This window comes from Euprymna scolopes, chromosome 5, assembly GCF_053919585.1.
Source record: "Euprymna scolopes isolate OS-2025 chromosome 5, ASM5391958v1, whole genome shotgun sequence".
Taxonomy (NCBI): domain Eukaryota; kingdom Metazoa; phylum Mollusca; class Cephalopoda; order Sepiida; family Sepiolidae; genus Euprymna; species Euprymna scolopes.
The window spans coordinates 29,476,563-29,497,633 of NC_136486.1; the positions used below are offsets into that span (position 1 = coordinate 29,476,563).

The 21,071-nt window shown below is 33.3% G+C and overlaps 1 protein-coding gene across 4 annotated transcripts in view; it reads right to left on the reverse strand.

The window, feature by feature from the left end:
- The window catches only part of LOC145276758 (proto-oncogene tyrosine-protein kinase receptor Ret-like), a 648,944-nt gene that overhangs the window by 251,129 nt on the left and 376,744 nt on the right, over positions 1 to 21,071 (reverse strand). For 3 of the 4 annotated variants that reach the window (XM_080128004.1, XM_080128006.1, XM_080128007.1), the window contains exon 9: positions 7,116 to 7,136. The exons of the other annotated variant lie outside the window; for it this stretch is intronic. In XM_080128004.1, coding sequence (XP_079984130.1) covers positions 7,116 to 7,136 — 21 coding nt within the window. The remainder of the gene's footprint in view (positions 1 to 7,115; positions 7,137 to 21,071) is intronic. 4 annotated transcript variants of the gene reach the window in all.

The following is a 21,071-nucleotide window of genomic DNA, read 5'->3' on the forward strand; positions in this document are numbered from 1 at the left end:
TCTACCAAACTCCTCCGACAATTTTTAAGATAAACAATTGAAATTTTAGATATAGGTTTTTTGGACATCGATCTAACTTAATAACTTCATTTTAATCCAAAACAATCGATGGGGAGTGGTTATAATATGGATCAAAGTTTTAAAAAATTACCTCTGCGGTCTCTACCAAATTACTCAGACAATTTCTGGTCTAAACATTTGAAATTTTACATAAAGGATATTCAGAGATAGGGCAAGCTTTTTAATCGGTTTGGGTCGAAAACTTGAGCTACGAATATATAAATCTATGTATGTATGTTTGCATGTCTGCCTAAAACATTCAACAGAGGCGACGGATTTTCACAAAATCAGTATCGTTTTGAAGCTCGACCCTTCAGACGACAAATACCAAAAAAATTGGCTAAAAACATTAATTTCTTCACCCTCAACTAGGCACTTTTCAACAGGGAGGGGGCGCTTTGTTCGCCGATATTTTTGAAAGTCATCCCCTTTTTTCGATTGTCTAGCCTTAATTTAAACCTACGTCACTTCTGGTTTGGCGGTGGTCGGAGCAGCAAAGACGTCATTTTTTCACGTTCTTTTCCTCCTTCGCGGTACGGGTTTGAGCCTGCCTTCCTACTACCACTTTTTTTTTTGCTCAACACACACATCCAAACACCCTAGCAACGCCGGGCATCCATGCTAGTATATCTATAAAAGTGAAATTATCTGTTAGTGAGTCTCTGTGTTTACATTTCCCTACCAAATAAATTTTCAGTGGACAGACTCGAGATTTGACATAAGGGGTATTGAGATTTTGGAAAATCTGTTTAATCGATTTTCGGCTAGAAATTTGGCTGTCAAGGGGTCAAATTCAACGACTTGACCTTTGAAAACTACTAAACTCCTCCGCCAATTATGGATTTAAATTCTTGAAATTTTAAATGTAGGTTATTTGCACATGGATCAAACTTCTTCATTTGATTTGAGCATAAAACAATTAATGTTTAGGGGTCAAAATTAGGGTCAAAGTTTTTTTTTAAATTTGGTCGCTCAGTCAATTTTGGGTCTAAACATTTGAAATTTTACAAAAAGTGTACTCAGATATAGGGCAAATTTTCTAATCAGTTTTTGCCCGAAAATTTGGGTACTAAGTTGTAAAAGTTCAAATGGTCTGACCTTTGCGGTCTCTAGCAAACTTTTCAGCTGATTTTTTGTCTAAACATTTGAAATTTTACATAAAAGGGTATGCAGCAAGCTTTTAATGAGTTTTGGGCGAGAATTTGGCTGCCAAGAGAACAAAGTTGAAAGAGTTGACCTCTGCAGACTCTACCAAACTCCTCTGCCAATTTTGGGTTTAAACACTTGAAAATGTAGGATACTTTAACATGAGTCAAACTTTCTCTCTCTCTCTCTCTCTCTCTCTCTATATATATATATATATATATATATATATATATATATATATATATATATATGCACATACAGTTATGAGCAGTACGTAGGGCCCGAGCAAGCTGGGCTGAACTGCTATTTTAAGAATAAATAAGATGGATTAAACGTAAATAATAACTAGGACAGAAGTACATCCAAGGATGAAATACTGCTGCCATATCTGAGCAGGAGCTGCTAAAAACAGCCTATCCTGCCTTGACAGAGTACAAAATAGACTTCGTGGATTAGTGGGGGATGCCCTTTTCTCTACCCTGCAACCTCTCTCCCACAGAAGAGACGTTGCGAGCCTATCCTTGTTTTATCGTTATTTACATGGCAGGCGCTCGTCTGAACTCCAATCTCTGGTCCCCCCTCGCCAGTCTTTCACGAAAAACACTCGTCTAGCTGAATCCACTGTGAAATATTTCCCCCACTCTTTATCTGTGCCTAAATCAAAACGTGGATTCCATGAACAAAGCTTCTTTCTTGGAACTGCACGTCTGTGGAAATCTGTTCCGTCTGCCTGCTTCCCACCTGACTACAACTTGGATGTGTTCAAGTCCAACGTTAACAAATTCCTAATGAACCGCCCCTTTAAGTAAACACTTCATCAAATATCCACACTAACGTACTGTACTTGCAACAACCCTTATCTCTGAGTGGCTTCCGGGCCTTGATAAGTGGTGACCACCGTGTAAAAAAAAAATAAATATTACGGAGGACCAACATCCAATCAATTTTCATTCATCTTATAACATATTTGCTTTCTACATTAAGGCGGGGGGGGGATAACTTTATTGTCAGTTTGTGTTGATCATAACATTTAATCAACACAAGAGCTTTTAAAAATCCTCATATCAACACAAGGAGATTGGTGGTATATATGGAAAACAATACCTCATGCTCGAACGAATGATGGTTTTATAGAATTAATGAAACCAAACCCTCTTGTCCAATGTAATTTTCACTGTGTGCTTAGTAATCTTTTCTTTTTTTTTTTCAAGATCTAATAGCAGTAGTTCAAATCCTGTCTTGTGTTTGAGCATTATTTTGATATTAATTTCCTGGTTGAGTTTTCAAATTTGTTTACACAAAAATATGTTTAAAAAATAATAGCAGTATTTGCAAATAAAGCGTCATGTTGCGCAACGGATATAAGTACTAAGTAAATCAGTTTTATGTGATAGTTCTAATCCACAGTAGGGACGATACTAAAAGATATAATTACCAATAACTTTACGGCTCCACCCGGTCATGGCTGATGAAACGAGAACAAGATAACCTGTGGTTTATATAAAGGGTACTGGTAGGAATTCCATACAAATTCCCGTGTTCGATATAAAGATCTTCAAATTTTCAAGAAACCTGTGCAGCAGGTCGGAAAATACATCGGCCGAAACGTTGTGAGAATAACATCCAATATGAGAACAAATAATCTAAACACTGCACATTATCAATCATTATCTAAAACAAATTCGAGACATATTATATCTACCGAAATCATTCATACACGAATTCTGTTGGAAAGGTAAGACCCCACAATTTCTCTCAGCTATGAATAAAATAGCAATTTGTATTCAATTAGCCGTATACGATTAATAGCAGATGTAGGATTGGCATGTTTGTTGAAGGAAATGAAAAGAAAGAATGAAAAAAATACATTGTTTTGCTGAAGCTTTGTTACAACAATGAATTAGCAGAGTTAAAAGTGAATAAGAGTTAAAATTGAATACGAGTTCGCGTATCTGAGAATGTTTTATGTGCAGAGAAATATGGTTTAGTTTGTGTGCTAAGATGATTAGACACGTCTATTCTGCTATCGCCGTGTGAGTGTATGTACGACACTGCATAGTAATTGTTACGGCTTTACCTTATCATGTGCTACATAAAAAAATCTTCGTTACTTTTCTCTCTTTGTTTACCCTCTATGTCCTGCTCTAAGCAAGTCTGACGACCTAGTCCACAAACTCCAAAATTCCATCATGACAAGTTTCAATAAAAAATACACGATTAAACCCGGATCTGAAACTTCCAACGTAGACCCCCACTACCATGTCTCCTTCTCCAACATCAGGGGTCTACGTTCTAACCTTCCAGAGGTTGAAGCTCAATTACAGGAGACTAAACCAGACCTTTTATTTTTAAGCGAAACTGGAATTGGACAGACTATTTCCCTAAATGAGTTCGTAATTAAAGGATACTCTAACCTAACTTCCAAATCTGACCCCCAAGATCGCCATGGGCATGGAATATGTGCCTATATAAAAGATGGCTTTCCATGTGGTAGGGACATCTCCAGAGAAGATCCTAACTTACCCTATATGCGCTTCCGAGTAGCACTAGCTCACACTACGGCATTTATATTTACTCTCTATCGCCACCATAGCAGCGGAGTTACTACCTTTAAAAGCATATCTGAGAAAATTGACCAAGTTCTATCAGCATATCCTTCAGCTAACATTCACGTATGTGGAGACTTCAATGTTCACAATGTGGAATGGTTGACCCACTCAAACTAGACCGATGATGAGGGGAGATTCTGTCATGATTTCTCCATTGCTTATGACCTCACTCAGATTGTTCACGAACCCCCCCGTGTGCCCGACAATGACGGTAGTATGCAAGTCTCGTAGACCTTTTTCTCACAACTTGCCCTGAACTATGTTCAGTTTCCGTTCTGTCTCCTCTTGGATCTTCTGACCACTCAGTTGTACAATTATGATAAAAATGAAGTGTAATAAGTCCTCAGACATACCTCTCCATCGTACAGTATATCGATACACTGTGGCTGGCTGAGATAGTTTCCGTACATTTTTATCGGATCTTCCTCTGCGTTCCATGTTTAAAAAGGATGTGTCGTCTAGAGTATCAGATCTGACCGAATGGTTAATTGTAGGTATAGACAATTTCATACCCTCGAAAAAGTTCCAGCAAAAACCTAACAGCCAGCCATGGTTTTCTCCAGAATGTGCTGCTGCTATTGCGCACAGAAATCACCTTTTCCACTGCTTCCAACGTAATAGATGTATGGAAACTAAAGCCGCTTTCAGGACTGCCAGCAACCATTGTAAGAAAGTAATAAAAAACGCAAGAGAGTTGTATGCTCAGTCCGTCAAGTCCAAAGTAGCTGAGCAGCGGCTTGGTTCCCACCAGTTTTGGCAAATAGCAATGGACCTGAGTTAATCTCGTCAGCATCAGACAAAGCCAAACTCTTTGCCAAGAACTTTGCAGCCAATTCTACCGTTTACGACCAAGGCCGCCAACCCCCAATATTTCCTCCTGTATCAGAAAACACACTATGTGATATACAAATATCTGTACGTGATGTTGCCAAGCTAATCAAAAACCTTGATTCCAGTAAACAATCGGCCCTGACGGTATTCCAATTATAGTACTCAACAAACTTCAACCAGAACTAGCACCCATATTACAAAACTGTTTAAATGTTGTCTTAAGGAGAATTGCTTCCCATCACCCTGGAAAATCTCATCAGTATGCGCTGTATTTAAGAATTCAGGTGATCGTTCATCCTCCTCTCAGTACAGGCCAATAAGTCTCCTGTGCGTCATGAGTAAGTTGTTGGAATCTGTGTTAAATAGAGAAGTTATCAACCATCTCAGCAAAAATAACCTTCTTAGTGACACACAATATGGTTTCCATTTTGCTAGATCTACAGCAGATGTGCTTACAGTTATATCTCATAAGATTAGCGAATCTCTCGACAGAGGCAACCTTTCTAGGGCAATTGCTCTTGACATATCAAAGGCATTTGATAGGGTATGGCATAAAAGTTTACTTCACAAGATCTCCAGCTATGGTATAGCTGGAAATGTCTTCTCAATTATTAAATCATTTCTTTCTCATAGGTTCATAAGAGTAGTAGTTGATGGGCAAAAATCAGAAGCTCACAGTATAAATGCTGGAGTCCCTCAGGGGTCCATCCTGGGTCCAACTCTTTTCCTGATCTACATTAATGATCTTTCAAATCACATCCTTACATCATTCGTAGACATTTTTGCTGACGACACTACCATCTATGGTAGCACATCTAAGACAGTAAACGACCAAGTTCTCTCCGATTCTCTCTCCTCTGATCTTGATCACGTTGTACAATGGGGAAAAGAGTGGCTGGTTACTTTTAATGCATCTAAAACCAAGCTTCCATCTTTACATCATCAACGTTCTGATCCGCATCTGGCATCAATTAAAATGAATGGCTCTCATCTTGGGATGCCTCAAGTTTTGGCAGGCTTATGGGCTTGACCTTTATTTCTGATCTTAAATGGAATACGTACATCAAATCTGTTGCCAAGGCCGCTGGAAAAATGGTCGGATCCTTCTATCGATCCAGTAGATATCTCACTGCTCATGCAATTCTCTATCTATATAAGAGCCAGATACGTCCAAGGATGGAATACTGTTGCCACATATGGGCAGGAGTTGCTAGAAAAGACTTGTCCTGCCTTGATAGGGTTCAAAATAGACTTCGTGGCCTGGCGGGAGATGTCCTTTTCTCTTTGCTGCAACCTCTATATCACAGAAGAGATGTTGCGAGTTTGTCTCTGCTTTATCGTTATTTTCATGGAAAGTGTTCGACTGAGCTTCAATCTATGCCCTCCCTCGCCAAACTTTCACAAGAAACACTAGACTAGCTGAAAACATTATCAATAATTTTCCCCACTCTTTATCTGTGCCTAAACCTAAACATAGATTCCATGATCAAAGCTTCTTTCTTAGAACTGCACGCCTGTGGAATTGTCTTCCGTTTTCCTGCTTTCTAGCTGTCTATAATATGGTTGTCTTCAAGTCCAACGTGAACAAGGTTCTGATGAGCCGTTCCACTTAAGTTAACAAATTTACCGAACTTCCATTACTATCGATTACTATATTGTCCTTTTGACTACTCTCCACTCTTTAATCCTTAACACACACACACACACACACACACACACATACACTCACACACACACACACACAAACACACACACACACACACACACACACACACACACACACACACACACACATATATATATATATATTCTTAAAAAAATATTTATTATTTGATACGTTTATGTTTTCTTTTTTCAGGAGCAGAAAATAACAAATATTCAAATATTTACGAATATATAGAAATACTTGCGTATATATAATAATAAATGTTATTTTATGCGTGTAAGTTCCAGAAATTATTCGCAAATTTTATTGTCTCCATATATATATATATTTCTACTAAATTTTAAGTAAATCTTGTTTTTTCAAACACTGATTATAATTTGGTTGTTTTCTTTTATATTCTAAGAATCCACTCCAAATAATTGTATGCCATTATTTCCACTGCTAAATTAAATTTTCAAACATCAGCAATACGTGCCGGTCTCGTCATTGTAACCTTGCTACGCTTGAGTTCACCACAATACCTCAAGCCCACCGGGGGTCGTCCTTTCTAATTCCCAAATCATATCGGGTGCGTATTTGTTTTTATAAGCAATAAAATAAATTTGTAGACATAAAATTTTCTTGAGCTTAAGGCCAACAAACCCCTTAGTTAGTGCAAGAGTATAGGCGTGAACTTGTGTGTGAGTTTGGTAAGCAGTGTTATATACTGTCGCTGTGTGTTTGTTAGTTTGTAAATTATTCTTTATGCGTTTCCTGTATGTTTTCAACCTGAGGCCGAAACTAGATTTAAGGAGCGTACTCACGTGCGTCGTGTCTCAAAGTAACTGGAAAATAAAAATGAAATTCCGTGTAGTCTTTTTTATTATATGACTCGCGAAGTATAGTAGTATGCGGCGGTGAATATATTAGCCGTTCTGATTGGGTAAAAATAGCCGCTGATTGCTCTAAACGCGGAAATAAATTTTCATTGAGCTTTTAATTTGTAACAATTCAGACTATATTATAAGGAGTATATACGTTAAGATAAATTTTTATGTATTCTCAAGAAATTTATATGAACTAATAATAGCGACGAGAAAAGCAAGAGTAAAATGCGTGTAAATGTGTCAAATGTAATAATAATAATAATAATAATAATAATAATAATAATAATAATTATTATTATTATTATTATTATTATTATTATTGGCTCACACGGAGCTTTCGCACAGGATCTCTCCTTTAAAACAACATGTTGTGTTCTCCGCAAGCTGTGTACTCAATACCGCTTTCGATAACAATCTTCAAATGAATTTGCGTTATCGCAACAACCGTTTATCATTGGTTTCTCACTAGAAGCGGCCATTGGTTTCCACTAAAATGTGAATGGCAATAAGCCTCCCCAAGGTTCCAGTTGTCTTCGCATTTCTCCAGCGGAGATCCGAGCAGCGTTCTCTCCTCGGTCTTTCCATCCTCCTTGACCCTTCTGTATTATTTGATATCACTCTTTGGGGGGGGCAGTGAAGGGGCAACACACGTCATCATCAAAGTATTCTCTTCGCAAACAATTCGTGATGTTCCCTTGAGTTTGAGAGAATACAATCTCCCTAGATTTCCAGTTTGCAAAATAGTTTGCGTTATCGCAATAACCTTTTACCATGGATTTCTTGTTGGTAGCGCTCATCATTATTATAATTATTATGATTGGTAGTAGTAATAGTAGTAGTATTGTTCTTGTTGCTTTATTACTATTATCATTATTATTTATTTTTATTATTATTAATTATTATTATTATCATTATTATTTATGATTATTATTATTTATTATTGTTGCTATTATTTATTACTATCATTATTATTATTTATTATTATTATTTATCATTATTTATTATGATTATTATTATTTATTATTATTATTATTATTATTATTATTATTATTATTATTATTGTTTGCACTAAGAACAGTCACACAAAACAAAAACTGTAAACAAATAGGCAAAAATGGAACTAAAATATAGCCCAAGGCGGTACCATGGATAATAAAGAGGAAAACATTCGAATGCGTAAACTAATCAAGATAATGACAATCACTCACAAGTCACGTGGTCACTGCAACAAAAAGATGGAAGCAATACCACATAAAGGTAAAGTAACTGAAACTGCAATAAACTTTGAACCCCCATCGACCACCACCGAAAAAAGAAAAGATATCAGACCCAACATATACCACGCAAAATAGTTGTGAAATATTAAGGTGGAAGGATGCCCCGATGAGTGAAAGCACTAATCAAACCTCCACTGGATGAGTGCAAAAAGTACTGGAACTATAGGAAGGATTATTGCCACCCACATCTCAGTGACCAATGATCATTGCCAGTGGAAAATCAATGGTACGCGGTTGTTGCGATAGCACAAAGCTATGTGCAAATGTTATCGAACGTAAAGTAAAATATTAGAAAGGTGAGGAGAGATGTTGTCACCCAGAAAACAACATCGGTTATTATGAGCGAGTAATCTCTAATGATAACCTGTGTGAGTGAGTGAGTGAGTGAGTATAAATAAAATTAATAATAATGATGATAATAATGATGATGATAATAATAATAATAATAATAATAATAAATAATAATAATGATAGCATTAATAACATTAATAATATTAATAATCATAAATAATAATGATGATAACAGTAATAATAATAAGATTAATAATAATGATAATAATAATAATTATTATTAGTAGTAGTAGTATTATTATCACGAGAAATAGTCATAAATTAGTCATAATTTATTCATAAATAGACATAAGAAATTTAATTAAAGAGAAAAAAATGTAACTGCAAAATCACGCACAATGCCCTTTGCAAAATAACTACTTAAATAAAGGCATTATTTATCAGGCAACAATAAATATATACATAAAAATCCGAATAATAAAAATTGCTAAATAATTAAAGGGCATTATAATCATTAATCGGGCTACAAAAACAACAACCAGAGATTTAATAGATCATCAAGTTTACTAAAATCTCAAATAAAACAGGTGATTTCTTATATCAAAGAGAAAACATTTCGATGGACAAGGGTATTCAGATATTTCGAGAATTCTTGAAGATTATACTGAAGCGAGAACCTAGAACATTTTAAATGCTTATAATAGAAATATTTCCTAAATTATAGAAGCGAAATAACAACTATGTGTAGACAGAGAATGTGTAACGTTATGATAACTGATATAACACAATTCATAAAATTAATAATTCAAATAAGCAAACACAAACATTATAACTGAAACTAACTCATAAGCAACATATAATAGAAGAGTTTAATCATTTTAATTATAACGTGTCAGTGTTTTATTAATTTGGCTTATTTAAAATTGGGGAACGCCCAAACTCACAAAAATAAAGAATCTGTAAGGTATTGGTTAAGGGAAATAGATCGATTAGAAGACGTAATAAAAATAACGAATCTGATTGGCTATTAGCTATGGTACGCATAAGTTTAGTATAAAAGCAACCGTTAAACATAAATCCACGCAATTAACCTTGTGACTTTTCCCCCAAATTAAACATAAACACGTTTATTCCACTACACAAAAACGCACACACACGCGCGTGCACACAAACACACACACATACGCTTATATGTATATTTATATACATATAAATATGTAAGTGTTCATGATAGCGGCATAAGACTTATAAGATATGCGTGTATTGAATGCGAATTTTAATTTCTCCTTTTCCTCTAATGAACATTTTTTCTTCTTAAACCGCTTTTCTTTTCCAAGGACAGTAAATAAGTTTTGAAAATTAAAAATACAAACATTGCCAACCATTTTCTGAGAAATATGTTTTTGTTTTGATGAGGTGTTTAGTGGGCATCCATTATTAAACGAAATGTGTGTAATACGCATTTCATAAATATCTGAATAAAGTATTCTCAGTGAGAATTAAACACATATCTCTTGGTTTTGGAGTATTCACTAAGGATATATATATATATATATATATATATATATATATATATATATATATATATATATAAATGTTTGGAGGTACAGAATTTATATACAGTTTTTAAAATAATAAGCGGAAGTTTCTCAAGAGCTCTTTTGGCTATCATCTAATCAGGACAAAATCGATAGCGTACAAAATAATATTGTGTCGAAAATAAAGAGTTCTAATGGGGAACTTTTGGCACATTTAATAAGTTCCCCATTAATACACTTTAATTTCGAAAAATATTATTTTGTACGCTATTGATTTTCTCCTGATGAGATGATAGCCGAAAGAGCTCTTGAGAAACTTCCGCTTATTATTTTCAAAACTGTATATATATATATATATATATATATATATATATATATATATATATATATATATATATATATATATATATATATGTGTGTGTGTGTGTGTGTGTGTGCGCGTGTGATTTGTTTGTTTTTTGCAAACGAAATCCATCAGAGTGCTCAATTAAAAGGAAAATCCGAAAAATAAGAAATGAGAATTGGCTGAAGAGAGCTTGATATGGATATCTAAAACGGTCCTAATTATCGGGATTGAAACCGACGGTATCAATGACTTTTCTCATCTTAAATCTTTCTGTACACAAAGTATAATATAATATAATATATATGTATAGAAATATATATATAGATATATAGATATATAGATATGTAGATATATAGATATACCAAAATCCTCCTATAAGTTTTGGTCTACAAACATGAAACATAATATATAAGGTATTTGGACCTATGCGAAGCTTTATATTATATTAAAAGAATTGTGCATTATGATAATAAAAACAAAATCTGCATGAATATTTATACATATTTTATGACCAGGTAACGATATATATATATATATATATATATATATATATATATATGAATAAAAAAGAAAAAACCTAAAAGAGTAAAAACAAAATTAAATCAGATTTAATTTTGTTTTTACTCTTTTAGGTTTTTCCTTTTTATTCACATAACGTCTAAAGCATCATTTATATCTTGCTTTATTTTATTCATATATATATATATATATATATATATATATATATATATATATATATATATATATTAACTTCTTTATTTGCGATATATATATATATATATATAGCGCAAATAAAGAAGTTAATATATATATATATATATATAGCGCAAATAAAGAAGTTAATATATATATATATATATATATATATATATATATATATATATATATAGCGCAAATAAAGAAGTTAATATATATATATATATATAGCGCAAATAAAGAAGTTAATATATATATATATATATATATATATATATATATATATATATTATACACATGCTCGATTATAAAACCGATAATCATAAGGCTTAATTAATTGAGTAAATTAGTATTGACTTGGATGGTATTCGTATATGAATATTAACGAATTTGCGATATATATATATATATATATATATATACACATATATATATATATGTACATATATATATGTATATATATACATATATATATACATATATATATATGTACATATATATATACATATATATATATGTACATATATATATATATACATATATATATACATAAATATATATATATATATATATATATATATATATGTACATATATATATAGCGCAAATAAAGAAGTTAATATATAAATAAAGAACTAATAATAGTAGGGGTGGCAAGTAATATAATGGATTAATCCGAATTGTATAAATACAATTGACTGGTAAATTTAAAAAAATATATCCATTTTGAATTTAGAGACAAAAACGAGTGTCACAAGTAAGGAAGCCATTTTTGATCGCATGCATACGTTAGATAAAGCAGTTAAAATGATTTTCTTTACAAAAATAAAAGCTACTTGATCAATTTATGTGCTTTTAGGAATGTGATATTTTCGTTTTGTCATGTACATGCATCATAAAGATTTTTTAAATGTTTTATTTGTTTTAATATGGAGGAAATTGGGGATTAGGACTGATCTATATATTAATAAGATATTGTGTGTGTTATTCATTTTGTGTGTCACTCTTACATAAGGAAACTTGATCAAATATTTGAAACATTTTTATTCTTGCAATTAAGGGAGGTGGTGGTTGATCAACACTGCTGAAAACCCATTATTTTATATACTGCTTTGTTTATATATATATATATATATATATATATATATATATATATGTGTGTGTGTGTGTGTGTGTGTGTGTATGTGTATGCGTGTATATATATATATTTATATATGAGCTTAATTTACATAGATCAGATTTATTCTTAAAAAATCTAATGTTAAGTACCTGAATAATACACACACACACACACACACACACACACACACACACACACACATATATATATATATATATATATATATATATATATATATATATATATAAAATATGCTATTTACTTAGCACTTTACTCAGTTTGACGTCATTCTTGATCCTAATAAGTGGGCCTAATTTTGCGAGAATTTTTTTTTTTTTGTTATCATCAGAAATATTTAATCGTCATAGATTAAAACAAATGACCAATGACTGTTATATCGGTGTCTTTGCGTATTGATTGCCCGACCTTAACTGACAGGGCCAATGCGACCAGGTTCTACAAACAAAGACATTTTATCCCAAAAAAGTCACGAACAGGTTCAGTATTGTTGGTTTTTTTGTCTGCAGGTGCATGGCGGATAACTACATCGAGCCTCTAGTCATGACGCAAACCCACGTTATGGACAATATCTGGAAACTTGAATCTGTCATCATGTAACTACACCAACACTGGATTTGATTGTCTCTTCAATTCATTAAATACTGATTTATAACCACTCAGAAATCATGATATTCTCTTTCTGCATTGTCAATTGTGTGTACTTCGTAAAACTGGCCTATGTTTGGATTTTTATTGTGTGCACGTAAAACTTACGCGAAGAGTAAATTTCTACGTTTGCAGGAAATAATATTTATTTCGTGAATGTCAGTTAAAAGCGCTGCTGATCTGTAACGATCTTCTTTTTATATCTTTATTTTATAACTGCTTTTTTATTTACTTTTGACACTAAACCTTGGTGACGCCCTTGGAGTAACATTGTCTTCTCAGGTGTTCTATATCTGTCACCAACTCGTTTCAACATCTACATTCAGATATATCTTTCATATTACAGAAAAGGATGCTCGCAGCCTTGAACTTGATTCACACGATTGAAACATTGCGCTAATATCAAATCGTCCTTTGAGTTTTTATATGAAATCCATTGCTCTTTCTGATTCTCGCTCCGCACACATCGTCACACCTCAGGCTTCTCTTCATCTCTACAAATACACTATCATACCATGAATATGGTGTTGTTGTCATATTTAGGGTAGTTAATCTCTGTTGCATTTAAGGGTTCTTGATATGGTGCAGAAAATTAATTAGCCACATTCTTTCTTTTTTCGTGCAAAAAATACGTAAAGTTGTTAGTCTCAGTCTTTTTTTATAAATACTATTATGACATGTATTCATCAGAATTGTTTGATCTATTCTCTGCTTCCTTTGTTCAAGCTCGTTTAACTCGTTATTTTAGTGATCTTCATCAATTCCCTGTTTTAATACCTTATTGTAATACAGCTTCGTATTCAAGTAGCTTCTTTTCAAGAACTTCAAGCTTGTGGAATTCTCGTCCTGCTGGCTGTTTCCTCATAAATATATCCTTCGTCTTAACAGTCAATAGTCATTTTCTTTTTTTGCGGTAACCATTTTTGTAATTTTTAGTTCCTTACATCAAGTAGCTTCACGCCTTGTCCGGAGTAATTTCCATTTAAAAAAAAAACATAAAAATTTATAGAGGAATTGAATTGCTTCAAATAATATTTCTGATTGAAATAGTCTGCTTCCAAGACAATAATAACCGTTATACTTTCTGAAGTATGAAGTAAGGTTTTCCAATAGGGTCCATACCGCCCACCAGGAGGGGGGGGCGCTACGAGACTTTAGGTGGGTAGTGGCCAAATTTATCGTATAGGCGTCCTTGAGATGCTTTAGGGGCGATGAATGACGGAGAGCTACTTGTAATATTATTAGGTGTTTCTCAACTTGTTATTGAGCAACAACAACAAAAACAACAACAGTCTGTACACTGATCAGTGATTTCTGTGATTATTATTTTGATTTTTATTGATTATTGTATTAGCAATGGTATGATTTATTAATTGACCTATTTGATTTATAGTTCTTACTTTTCCCATTTGATCGACGGTAAAAGTTTGTTGAATAAACTATGAGATGAATATTTATTCATTTATTTTCACTTTGGTAAGACGTGTATATGTATATGTGTAAATTTGTTATACCACAGCTACTAACATTATTATGCAAGGATGCATGTAGGGAGAGAGTATTAGTATGTATCAGAGTGTTCTACGTAAGGGCGTTTGCCGAAAAAGGTTGGGAAACCCTGGTCTAAATATTTGCATTTTTATATTTCAACAGCTACAAACGTTTAGCGAAAAGATACTACATCTGGTTTGGATTATTTCTTTTTTTACCTTAATATAAAAATATAAATAATACTGACCAGGCTCAATATTGTATGATTTTGACGAGAACCGATGTGTCAACTCAAACGAAGCGTTAAACCTTATATATATATATATATATATATATATATATATATATATATATATATATATATATATATATATATATATGTGGATAATGACACAAACATCAGAGGGTTTGCGATAAAATAGTTTGGGAAAACTATTCTGAAAATATATGTTCTTCTCACAAAGTGGAATATATCTTTAAATTTTTATTTCTTCTAAGTCAAGTTAAATCATCCTTAATTCGGTTAATCATGTGTGTGTGTGCGTATATGTTTTGCATTATGTTTGTTTGAGTGTTAATATTAAGCCTTTTTTTAATTCGAGTGTGAATTTTGTCATTTTTTCCTGTCTGAGTAAGTACAAATTATCATCGGTTTTGAAAATTAGCATTATTTGCAAGTAATGTCCCCTGCATGCATCTATGTGCTGCGAAAAATATAGGAGTTTGTTTTCTGCAATTTTTATATTACTTTTATTTAAGGCCACTCTATTGCTGTGGCTTTTGATGGCGCGTATGTAAGATTTGTCGCATACCGTGCATTTTAGTGCATACATTTTTGTAAATACAGTCTATCTCTATTTCATTTTAAATGTTTGCATTGTGTTTTGGAATATGCATGTATTTGCCTCTATTATTATGTCACAAATTCCACATCGCTGTTTATTGCATTTTGTAACACCTTTTGCAGTGTATGGATTGAGTTTGGATGAGGTTAGAATGTGTTTTAGATTTTAGGTTGATAATTGCTTTGTAATATGTTTGTTGTTTCAAGTATGTTATTTAGTTTGTCGTTTTGTTGAGTAGGATGAGTTTTTTTTTGTAAACAGTTCTATGTTGTAATCAAGAATTTGTTCTTTCTTCCGTTTCTTCTTTACGTTTCTTAGATGGTCTTCTGATATTTTTCTGTCAGTTCCATACCTTTACGTATTGGTTTGGATGGGTAACCTCTTCTCCTCAAAGTTATTTTCAGTTCATTTAGTCATCATCGTCCGGGGCTGTTTGTTTGTGAGTATGATGCAGATTCTACGTGCTAGGGAGTAAGGTATTGCTTTCAGGCAGGTTTTGGGTGATAGCTTTTGAAGTGGAGATATTAAGTATCTGTGGGCTTGTGATAAATGTCTGTGATAACGTTATACGTATATATATATATATATATATATATATATATATATATATACATATATATATATATATATATGATTTGATAGAAAACGTAAGTTTTTTTATCATCAATATTTTAAGAATAAAATTATCTATTCTTCATTGACCACTACATTTTGCCACCACAGATGGCATATAAACGTATTCAAGTATTATGTGTATAAGAACTCACACAGGTGAAAAGCCATATTCTTGTGAACAATGTGGATATTCTTTTTCTGTTCAATCAAATTTAGTGAAACATATTCGAAGTCACACAGGTGAAATGACATATTCTTGTGAACAGTGTGGAAGTTCGTTTTCTCGAAAATCATATTTAATGGAACATATTAGAACTCACACAATTGCACTTAAGGGAACAGCGAGGATACTAAAAAGAGCTCTCGGTTGGTTTCAATAAAAAAGCGGGGCAATGTTGGCAGCTGGTTTGGCTGCCCCATACCCGGCATTACAATCTTCAAAGGAAGAATAAAAAAAAAAAAAAACGAAAAGCCATATGCTTGTGAATTATGTGAATTTTCTGGTTCTCGAAAATCATATTTAGTGGCACATATGAGAACTCACAGTGGAAAAAAACATATTCGTGTGCACAATGAGAATATTCAAGTTCTCGTGAAGAAAGTCTTGTGAGACATATAAGAACTCACACAAACGAAAAGCCATATTCTTGTCAACAATGTGGATATTCTTTTTCTGTTCAGTCATATTCGAATATTATGTGTTCCACGCTTTTTGCAACAGTAATATCGTTGTCCTCGAATTATACTGAACATTATTATCATCTTAGTCATAAATATCACAGCGTTTTGGCTGATGTAACCACCGACCTTCTTGCAGATGTTTCTTATCAAACATAAAATTATTTTAGTCAGACTTAGAATATAGATAAAATTCAAAACGGAACCATTCATTAAATCCATGAGGGTAACATGCTCTCGTTTTGTGAGGCGTGGTAAGGTGAACCTCTTTAGTAATCCGCAATTGCATTCTTAATATCGCCCGTACTGAGGATTGAACCTTCAACCTTCAGAGGAATGTCACTTAGAAATGATTATATTTTGCACTTTATCCGTTATGCTAGGGATCTTTGCAGAAAAGATATACTTGAAGGAGTTCATAGGTTACATTGACGAAATCTAAGATGTTCTTTTATCGTAAGTAAATTGTATAACACGGTGATGTTGTCAGTTTGTTAATCTATAATTGAAAGAATATCAAGCCAACCCATATGTTTGGTGAGAAAACGAAGGCACTTTCTACGTACCCAACGGGTTTTATGTGTTTACGCACAGCCATTTAATCAACAGAATTCCATTGATAATTAAATATAAATAGGGTTGACAACAAAGAAAAGCTGTATTCTTGCGAAATGCATGAAAGTATTTAAATATCTGGGGAGCATAATGCCTAACTCATTGGATGACAATTCAGAATCGCCTCAAGCAAGAACCAGCATCCTTTGTTCGGCCAAGGAGAAGGGGTTTTCAGAACTCCACGTCAGAATGATAGTGTATAGAGCAGTATGCATCACAACAGTACTGTATGGATTAAAAGATTGGACGATCTATTACTGTCATATAAGAATTCCGAGGTCATTTTATATAAGATTTTCCAGAAGATCATTGCCATCAGATAGAGAGAAAGTAGCTGCCTCCTAAGAAGAACAGCGCCTGACCACAACCCAAAAAAAAGAAAACCAGTCAGGTACTCTATCGTTAGTACTAAAGTGTTGATACCTTCGCCAACCAACCGAGGCGTAAATGTCTATGCGACTGCATACGATCTTTCACCGTATACGAAAACTTTAGTTACACCGCAACGATTACCAGTCACAACTCTATTTTCCCAGTATGGGAACATTATTTACCGAAGAATAAATATGACTCAAAGATATTACTTACAGCAAAATAAGAGCACTCAAACTGTTTTTGTACAATATGGAAGAACAGCCGGACCCTTTTACTCTGTGTTTCTTCAAAATTAAAAAGTTCATCAGGTTAGCAACACTAGTGGAAACCCCTGTGACAATATAGCCCCTTTGTCTGATAGATTATTACAAGCGGGGTCCTATGTGAGGTTTATGAACCCTTTATAAGTTGTGGTGTATTCTACACACGCATGTAATGAATTGGTTTATTAAATTCGCGCGATTAATAATGAGAAAATGGCAATAAAATGTTTTTCAATATATATATATATATATATATATATATATATATATATATATATATATATATATATATATATATCGCCCTGAACAATGAATCAGCCAAAAGTAGAACCCTCCCCAAATCACACACAAATCATGACATTCGGCTAGGAAAAAGGAAATCCACCTAACCGTTCATGGTTCACCCAAAGAGGGAAAATACTGATACACCGTCCGAAATTATTAGCTTAGGGTGTTTTAGCAGAATTAACCTATGTTACTTACTAATAGACTATTTCAATCGCAATGCATACTAAAAGACTAAACCGACATCCGGTACTTGTACTGAAGTGGTGTGTCTGCACAGATGCTGCACTCAAATTAATTGTCCTTAGTCAATGGAGGGGGAAAACCTTCTATACTAAGGCAATTTTATTTTTGCAAATTGTCAAAGTGCCCCCTTTTGAGAAGAGCTCGTTTTCCCCCACATTAAAAACGATCCTGTGTAACATTTTGCTTCGTTGGGAAACAAATAAATACCCGGCTAAGATGAACAACCTACCTCTTGTATGCGTTGCAATACATGTTACTTTGTTTTGGCGCTCTGTTTTACTCTGCAACCCGTAACGAGGCTATAACAATTACAAAGAAAACTTGTTATTTTTTCGTTTGAGTTAAGCTATTATATCTAAAATAAATATTAATGCCAAATGCAGTGAATGTGTTCTTTTTATACATGTAGTAAAGGATTTTTTCTAGAGGCATCGTTAAATGGAATCACACAACACATCAATTGATTTAAAATTGCTGAGTGATTCTGGACGAGACCACACTGCATGAGAAGGGCGTTGCATTCTTTACTGTATCCAAACCACTCTTCTTCCAAATGTACGCGTTTCTCGTGCGACCCAGTCTGGAATACTTAATCCAGATTTCATCCTCCGGTTTTACTTGAAATGTTATTTCTTTTACACCGCCAAAAGATGTGACATAAGGTTGGAATATGAGAGAGAATCAAGCAAGCGCCTCTAAAAGAGAGCACTCTGCCCTATGAAAAATGTTCAGGTAAATGCGTTAGCAATATTAAGTAAGGACGCAACAGTCAGCAAACAATATACTTACTGCACCCAAAAGACAGGAGGCAACGGCCTCAGAGAAAGGACTTCCTAAACCTGAATTAGACGACCAACACAATACCACAGTAAACATTGCAAATACATTTCATTAATAACCTAGATTCTCTTGGCTTTGGGTCCAAGGTTAAACCCCTTTTTTCGGTATGTCCAACACTTGGAGCAAGATCAAGGCTGGGAAGTGGATGATTCCTGGATTCCACACAGTCTTTCGAACGACGATTGCAGACTCTCAATCTATGTTTGCTGCGATGTAGTAAGCTGCATGGCGGCAATATCCTCGCCTTTAACATATGTGTCGATTGACTTAGAAACGTAAGCTCTGCAGAGAAGGCTTCATGGAAATATTTTTTATAAACATAATTTCCATCAATTCTTGTGTTAATTTCTGTTGAGCTAGAAGTAGAATACCAGCTTATGAAGTTAAGGCTGACGTTGTGGCTGAATTTGGACTCTCTGGGGTGGTAGTAATAATCACTTCCTACAACGATGATTACGTAAGCATAAAACACCATTACCAGTTGGTATCAAAGTAATTGTTAATGATTATTTAAACATTTTAAAATATTATCATTATATATATGTACATGTACAATTAAACATATTTTATGTATTAAAATGCTTATATAAAAAACAGTTTACACACACATATCTATAATATAAAGCTGAATGTCTGTGTGTGTATGTGTGTGTGTGTGTGTCTGGTCACGAATAGGCTCCTATATGGTTGACTATTTAAAAAAAAACTGATTACATATAATGATAGATGTATCGAGACACAGGAATGGGTATGTTTGATCTGACAGAACGGTGGTTCATTAAAATTGTGTGGTCTGCGTACGCACCTGGTCCACAAAGTATGGAAAAAAAAAATTAAAAATTAAAAAAAGACGTTTACAAGTGTTTTTGATATAGAGGTACATAATAATACTTTGATAAGGATATTTTTACTTAAATAGGGATGGTATAATAAAATTGTGGGGTCTGTGTTCGCACCTGGCCTCCATAGAATTGAAATAGGCACAAACTTTAATAAAGACTTTTCATATTTATCTGCGTAAGTATACTTTGATAATAATGTTTCAGTTTGAAGAAATATGGTATAATAAAATTATGGGGTGTTCGTTCGCACCTGACCTCCATAGAATGGAAATATGTCACAAAGTTTAACAAGGTTTTTTAATGTAGATCCACAGAATATTGTGATAAGTGTTTCAGTGTGAACAGGTATGGTATAAAAAATATGGGGTTTATCTATTTTATCTTTACTTTCATCATATTTTGCGTTGGTATCATGCCCCCAAATTAAACCCAAATTTACAACCTTTCCTTTTCATAACCTATCATACTTTCATAAATCAGAGTCCATTTTCTGTAGGCTGTTTTTGAACCCAGTCAACGACAGGTACTTTTTCTCGTATATATGTATATATATATATATATATATATATATATATATATATATATATATATATGTGTGTGCGTAAATATCTTATTTATTTATATAAACATTTTAATATAGGCGACATAGAGATGTTTATATAAGTAAATGTATTTTTTATCTTTAAATATATGGAACATGAAATTATATATAAATTAGTAGGCTGCCAGCGTTGTTCGATAACATATATAATACGTTAAATTGTGATATTTTAATTCATGCAGGTTTCGTATTTATTATTATAGAACCAATCATACATTGTTTATTGCATCATATAGCGTGACCGATCGTAAAATACGCTTAAAT